Raw genomic sequence first — 7,328 nt, forward strand, 5'->3', positions numbered from 1 at the left:
CTTGAAGCGGGGGTCTACATAGGTGGCCAGGACATAGTGCTCCTGAGTGCGGATCTCAGCAATCTGTCGGTTGCCCCGCAGGGTTTGCAGCAGGCTGTGGGCCAGCGCCTGGCCAGTCTCCTCGCCCTCATACTGCTGCACCAGTGAGAGCAGTTTCTTCTCCAGCAGGCAGATGAGCGGGATGGCCTGACTGATGCTGGCATCAGTCCCGCTCACCAGCTTGGTGGGGTCGTCAAAGGGCCCTAGGAAGTGGCACAAGATGTGGATGAGGGGCCAGTCAGTCTGGGCCATGTGCAGCCCGCCAGCCCGCTGGGCCTGGGCAGAATGGCGCCAGCAGAAGGCCTGGACAGCAGCTCGCAGCTCATACAGCCGCTCCAGCATGCGCAGGGTGGAGCTCCACCACACTGCCACCTTCTTCTTCAGCTGGTGCCGTGGCAGCTGATTCTCCACCTGCAGCTCCCAGAGCAGGTGGCGGGCAGTGTAGGAGCCCCTGAAGTGGGCACAGACCTTCCTGGCCGCTGCCAGCACCCGGTCCACCTCCTCATTGCTGTGCAGGAACTCCTGCACCACCAGGCCAAGGCAGTGTGCCAGGCAGGTGACACGGGGGAAGCCGCCTTCCCGCAGCACTCACCGCACCCGCTGTCCATCATCTGAGGCCACAAAGCCCGATGAGAGGGAGAGGGGCATGAGCCACTCCCTAATGACCCCCTGCAGCTTCTCCAGCACGTGCCCGGTGCCGTGCTGCTTCTCCAGGCCGCACATGTACAGGGTGGCATGCTGGCGCAGGATGCTGCTGTTGCTCATGCTCACCCAGTGGGCACTGATAGACATGTAGTCAGTGGTTTGCCCGCTGGTCCACATATCCACTATTAGGTGCACGCGGCCACCCTCACAGCCCCCCAAAGCCTGCAGCATCGCAGTCTTTACTACACGGCACAGCTCCGGCACTGCCTTCTTGGAGAAGGAGGAGCGACTGGGCACCTGCCACATGGGGGCGGCCACCGCCATCATCTCCCTGAAGCCCTTGCCCTCTACGTGGGAGAAAGGTAGGAGGTCCAGGGCCAGCATCTTGGCATAGGCAGAGTTCAGCGCCAGTGCCCGGGAGTGGGCCCTGTTAGGGGGCTTATTCCTTCACCCACTTACTTCCCTGGTCCTTCTCGCATCAACAGAGAGCAACAATACCCGAAGTCCAAAGGTGCAAACAATTCGATGTTTATTGGGGTGAACTTCCAGCAAGCATGATTCCAGTTTCCTTCCTTAGTATCCTCCTTCCCAGCTGTGACACCACAGAGCCTTACACCTGTGTCCCTGTTCCGATTCCTGCCCTTAGCAAGCATGATTCCAACTTCCTTACTCCCATTCCCTGTTCCCATTTCCCCCTTTAGCAAAACATGATTCCAATTTTCTTACCCCCATTCCCTGTTCCCATCTCACACCCACATGCCCACCCCCACCCACACCCCGTCACTTCCTCATTGACTACAGATTATATAGTAAAACTTGAGTTCTGCTTAGCTATACCTTAACCAATCATTTTCCTGAAATTTAACTAACCAATCCTAACATATTGTAACATGATTATGTAACCAATTATATCCCACCACCTCAATTAGTTTACACCCAGCAAAATTAATTATACAGCAGACAGGAACAAACAACAGCAAAGTGGGAACTATAATGACAAAACAATGCAGAAGTGAGGATTTCACATTCCAGCTATTGATAAGTGAGTTCTTGCCAGACAGGATGCTATCAAACTAAGTTTCCTTTTACATTTTCTAGGCACTTCCCTTTCTCTGGAGGTGATAGGAATACAATCCTGTCCTGATAGTGCCTGACAGCCCAATAGCACCTTATTTCAATGTGACTAGTTTGGAATGTGAGGATGTGACCCTTCGCTTCCCAGCTTATGGCTGCCTCTGCTGCTTAGCCAAAGGCCTTAGCCTAAGAACAGGGCCTCAGACTGTCACAGTAAGAGAAGGCCCTTACACCAGCAGACAGTGATTTTGATTCTTTCTTTTATACCTCTATCACTAGCCAAGTGATAAGAATACACCTAAATTCTTAGAGTACAGGCCTTTGCAGACAGGCCTGAATATCTATATCCTAACAGGCCCGATGGTACTTGGTGCCCCTCTTCAGGCTCTCATCGATGGACAGGTGGGTGTAAGTGCCCCCAGGTCTCCTGGCAATGCTGGGGGCCCAGCCAGTGCCACTCTGCTGCCTGCTCAGTGCAGCCCCGTGTGGTGTCAGGGGAGGCTCTGCCACTCCAGGCTGCTGGCCCTCCATGTTCTTCTGGCGCATGTAGACAATACTGTGGTTGTGCTTAATGTGGTTGCCAAGCGACGACGTGCCCAGGCACTTGGGGTCAGTCCCACGCTTGACCATCTGCTGGCAGATCATACAGGTGACACGGGTCGGGTTCCCAGGGTCAGTGGAGAAATACTCCCAGACCCATGATTTCTGCCGGTGGTATCTCCCAGGCCCGGGGCCCTGCGTCGCCACCACAGGCATGGTGCCGATGCTGTGGGAATTGCACTCTGCCCTGCTGTTCCCTGTGGTTTCCCCAGCTCCAGCACTGAGGTCTCCCCCACTCCAGATGGGCAACTCATACTGCTTTTGGACACTGGTGAAATATGAGGCTATCAGCGTCTGATGCTGGGCTACCCCTTCTTGCGTGCTGCCCTCCTCCTCCATGTCCTCTGGGGTAGCTGGCTCCATGGGAGCTTCCCCGTCCACCCCAGAGGAGTAGCCTGAAAGTGTGTCACCCCCTGATGAGCCTGCCTCCCCGGCCATGCTGGCTCCATCCTCATCGGCCTCAGACATGACAACCTGCAATACCTCATCTGGGATGAAGAGGGGTCCCCCAGTGCCTGACTCCCCTATGACACCGGATACAGCAGGCTCAGCCAAGCAGTATTTCTGTGTGGTGGATCGTGGTGATCGGCAGCTGGCAGACATGTATGGCTGTGACGACAATCCTAGACCAGTGCCAATGCTGAGGCTGGCCACATGCTGCCTGGGGCTTAAACGTGGCTGTTTGGCAGAGGACTTTCTCCATCCTCTGCTGCTATGATTATTTCTCTTCATTGTGTGCTAGCCAGTGGTAAAGGCTGATATATAAAAACAACCTAAAACCCTGCTTAACACCAATGAGGAACAAGGACAGGACTCCTAAATCCCCACTAAAGCCCTGACACTGAGACACTCTGACCGGACCCTGGACGCACATGAAATTACGGGGTGCAGATGTGGCAAGAGAAAGTTACATTGAAATCCTGCACCCGGCCAATAAATCTGACAGCAGCCTCAGTTATCCAGAGATGGCACCCCAGAAGTGAGGCCAGTGGTGCCTTATGGGAGAGGTTTAAAACAATCTACTTTCCTAATCTTCTTCTTTCCTACCCTGCTAAATTGACATTCACAACAGCTTCTTCAAGCCCCTCTCCTTGTCACAAGTTATTCCTATGGTGCCAGGGAACTTGGAAAATACCATGTGTCTAATCACCACTAACCAAAGCAGCTGACGGTGGCTATCAAATATTGTTACAAACTATTCACCATCCAGCCAAAGAGTTACCAAAAAACCCCCAAAAACATGTCAAGTGAATTCACACAGGTAGTAGATCAGAGGAATTTCCAGTTTGCTGTCTCCAACAGGAAGAGAGCGTGAATAATTTGCTGAGTAAATAATTTGCAAAGAGTTATTCTCCATGCAGGTCCTCACAAATTGTTACACCAGGTGAGCAGCAAAGAACTCATTATCTGGGGCCCATTCACTCCTTGGCCTATTTGCTGAGACAACAGATCCTGTCATTGTTTTTCCTATGTGGATACCTATCCTACTAGGAACTGCACTGAGACTATCCAGCTCACATCACAAGGGCCACTGAAATAAAAAGCAGACCCCACCCCCAGCTCACTTCCTGCCATATGCTGTTCACTCCCACAAATCCTCACACAATCAGCAAGTTCTCTTTAGGAACCTGCTCCCTCTGCCTATGATCTATTTGACAAACAAGTCATCCAGCTCCTGTGCTCACTGGCTATCAGCACTGAACCCACAAACACAGCTCCATCCTCTTTGCCCTATCCCCCACCACCATTCCTACCCACAAATGATCAATGTTTCCATTTAAACAGGGCAGAGTCTCTGATCTCTACATGGAGGTAGCTCTGACTGAACAATTTCCTTCAGTGAGTAGCTACACAGAGCTCTTCTCCCATGTAGGTCCTCTGAGGCTGGGTAAGAGCTGATTTGGCATCGACACTTTTTGCATGCTCAGGACAGTCACGGATTCTCTCTTCCATGTGGCTCCTCGGACAGCAGTTAAGGTCTGAGCTCTGAGCAAAGCCTCGCCCCTTAGTCAGCACCGGTGCTTTATCTTTCTTCTTTATGGGGTTTGCTGGTAGAAAAATGTCATCTCTGAGCTGCCTGATGTCTCCTTGATGGTGAGTGTGTTTACCCTCTCTCCCCACTGGAGTGGTTCCCCTGCTGTCTTCCCTGCCTGTGCTTATTCCTGTAAAATTTCCACTGGGGTGAACTCTGGGAAACATTCCCTTTGGATCTGCTTAGTGACATCTCATGAGGTTCCCCCTTCCTCTGGGCATTTAGATCAAGATTATCCTCCTCCTTCTCCCTCACGATCCCACCGTCTGCCGGAAATAAAAAATAAAGAGAGTCCAAGCGTCAACCACTCTACCTAGTTTGAAAACCTTGGCAATAAAAACAACAAAGAGTATCACAATAAAAACAAGTATTGTGAATCTATTTTGGCTCATGTGACAGGGTTCACCTGGCATAAAGCCCATAGGGATGACTTTGAAACAACTAATTAATAAAGGAGAGAAATTAAGCACAGATTTATAATTTCTCACTTCTGCTAAATAAAAGGGCTTTAGGGGTCATAGTGGAAACCAAATGAACATGTACTTCCAATGTAGCTAAAATGCCTAATGCAATCTTTGAGTAAAGGGACAACTGAGTTGAAGAGGTGATATTACCCCAATATATGGCATTGGAGAGACCACCATTGGAATACTGTCTCCAGTTGTGGTTACCCACATTTTTGAAAACTTGGAAAGGATTCAGAAAAAAGTTACAAGAATGATTCCAAGTCTGGAAAACCTGCCTTCTGTTGAGAGACTTAACGAGCTGAATCTCTTTAGCTTACCAAAGAGAAGGTTGATCATGGTCTATAAGTAGCTACATGATGAGCAGACAACAACAGAACAAGGTTTAGTGGCTAAACATTGAAGTGAGACAAATTCAAACTGGAAATAACACTTTTAACAGGTTATTAAGAGCTGATCCAGGGAGTTGGTGGAAAGTGGGTCACTTGAAATCTTTAAATCATTGGGCTGGATGCAGGAATCACACAGAAATTCCCTGGCCAGTGTGATGCAGCAGGTCAAATTCATTAGACAACCATACTGGTCCCTTCTGGCCTCAAAAATCTTTGAAATTTTAAGTATCTGGTGTCAAATGAAAAGGGCTGGGCCTTGGGCTAACATTTTAAAAAATAACAACAATTGACATTATTTTATACAAGTAACAATCATACAACGGTGCCTCAGTGTAAACTGTTTTAACACATCAAACTCTCAAAGTAAGAAACAAATCCCAAAGACTTCAATGGTAGATTCTGACTACTCAGCTCTTCCGAAAGGCACACGACTACCTATGATATTATGAATGGTATGGTAGGCACCTGTGTTTGAAAATCCAGCTTGATATGTCTAATTGTTATAAGTGAATGATAGATTTTTGAGGGAAAAAAAGTCAAACATAAGGAAACTACCAGGTTTATCACCTTCACTGATTCTCTTTGTTCTTTGAATCAGCTGGGATTTTAACTAAATTACTCTTGGTATTAACTTTTAAACACTGTTACATTACTCAGTAGTTCAAAAATTAAGTTAAAATGCTTACATTTTGTCTGGGAATAAAAATATTTTCTAAAGAAATCTTTTCAGAAAGTCTATAATTTCTCCTGCTGCCCCCTCCAGCCTCTCTCCTTCCCCCCTAGACTCGGTCCCTAGCCCGGCCCAAGCTGGTCGCTCTCCCGGCGCTGGTTCAGCTCCTGCAGGCGCTCAGGGGAGCAGAGCCGGGGGGGGCAGGGAGGGCAGCAGCTCCGGGACTCGCAGACCCCCGCCCCCGGGAGCAGAGTTGGGGCGAGGAGGGGCCGTTGGCGCAGAGTCACTTTCCTGCCCGGCCCCAGCCCTTTCCCCGGGTCTCTCCCCTCACCTGCAGGCTCCGGCTCAGGGGCTGGTGTCGGCTGGCCTCGAGGGGCGCTGGGGAAGGGCTCTCCCCGCGCGCACGTACACACCCCTGGGCGGCAGCAGCGGCGGCTCAGCCCGGGCTCTCAGGTCATTTATGGATGCGGCAGAAGCGTGTGACCCGGAAAGCTCAGCCCCTGACAGATAAAACAGAGGGAGAAAGAGAGAGCAGCCTCCCCAGCCTAGCAACAGCCAGAGCCCTCTGGGGGTCACAGCTAAGGAGACCCCTCCCTGCGCTGCCCCGGGACAGAAAGCCCAGCCATGGTCCTTCCCTCCCACCTGAGCGGCGCCGAACCTCCAGAGACTGAGCCGGAGACAGAGCCGCAGGCGGGCGCCCAGGCGCCCCGCTGGAGCAGGGGAGAGAGGAGGAGGCTGCAGCAGTGGCAGGCAATGATGGCGGCGCAGCCGTGTTTACATCGCCGCTGGCCCCAGCGGCGCGGGGTGAGTGGAGTCGGCCGGGGGGACCAGCTCCACCAATATTTGGGGCCAGGTGTCCCCCCGGCCGCTCTCCCCCAGCCCCCTCTTGCTGCCCCCACACACCTCCCCGGGCCCTGGAGCAGAGCGTCCTTGCCTCTCCCATGCAGCCTTCCTGCAGCAACAGCTGCTGCAGGGTCCTAGTGCCCCCCCATCTCCACTGCCGGGGCAGACTGACTGCCAGGGCTTGCCCTTCCACCTCAGACCCTTCACTTTTCCTGCGGGACCCTTCACCAGCACAGGGGGACCCCCATGCTAGACAAGGAGGCAGCTCCATCCCTCACCCCCAGTGAGGCTACAGTCAGGGGCAACAGCAGGGGAGGGGGTGCACACAGCACCCCCTGGCACCCACCATGGGGGAGGTGAGGGAGATTCCTGGATCTGAGAGGGGCCCTAGGAGCACATGTAATGACCGTGAAGGGGGTGAGTGTGCTGCTGGGGGGGGGCCTAAAAGGGGGGCTCCTCCCCCAGAGCTTGCTGCTGCCAGCAGGGAAAGGGCTGGGGGAGTCCTCCTCTCTGGCCCCTGTCCCGGAGCAGCCTGCCTGCACCCCAAACTCATCCCCAGCCCTGCCCCA

The 7,328-nt window shown here is 52.5% G+C and overlaps 1 protein-coding gene across 4 annotated transcripts; it reads right to left on the bottom strand.

Annotated features, from left to right (window-relative positions):
• Positions 1-1,191: 1,191 nt before the first annotated feature.
• Positions 1,192-6,836, bottom strand: LOC140898239 (uncharacterized). 4 transcript variants are annotated; one of them, XM_073311806.1, is made up of 3 exons: positions 6,820-6,836; positions 6,248-6,416; positions 1,192-4,656 (listed from the first exon to the last, which is right to left on the bottom strand). In XM_073311806.1, the coding sequence occupies exon 3, from the start codon at positions 3,088-3,090 to the stop codon at positions 2,107-2,109; it is 984 nt and encodes a 327-aa protein (XP_073167907.1). In that variant the 5' UTR covers positions 3,091-4,656; positions 6,248-6,416; positions 6,820-6,836; the 3' UTR covers positions 1,192-2,106. The 4 variants fall into 4 exon arrangements, with proteins under 4 accessions (XP_073167907.1, XP_073167906.1, XP_073167908.1 ...); XM_073311805.1 differs by lacking the exon at positions 6,820-6,836 and adding an exon at positions 6,575-6,802; XM_073311807.1 differs by lacking the exons at positions 6,248-6,416; positions 6,820-6,836 and adding an exon at positions 6,559-6,802.
• Between the last annotated feature and the right edge of the window lie 492 nt (positions 6,837-7,328).

Source organism: Lepidochelys kempii, chromosome 14 (assembly GCF_965140265.1).
Source record: "Lepidochelys kempii isolate rLepKem1 chromosome 14, rLepKem1.hap2, whole genome shotgun sequence".
Classification (NCBI taxonomy): domain Eukaryota; kingdom Metazoa; phylum Chordata; order Testudines; family Cheloniidae; genus Lepidochelys; species Lepidochelys kempii.

What these genes read in the sequence shown, in the direction of transcription:
- LOC140898239 (XM_073311806.1), bottom strand. Translation starts at nt 3,090, where the DNA reads ATGAAGAGAAATAATCATAGCAGCAGAGGATGGAGAAAGTCCTCTGCC.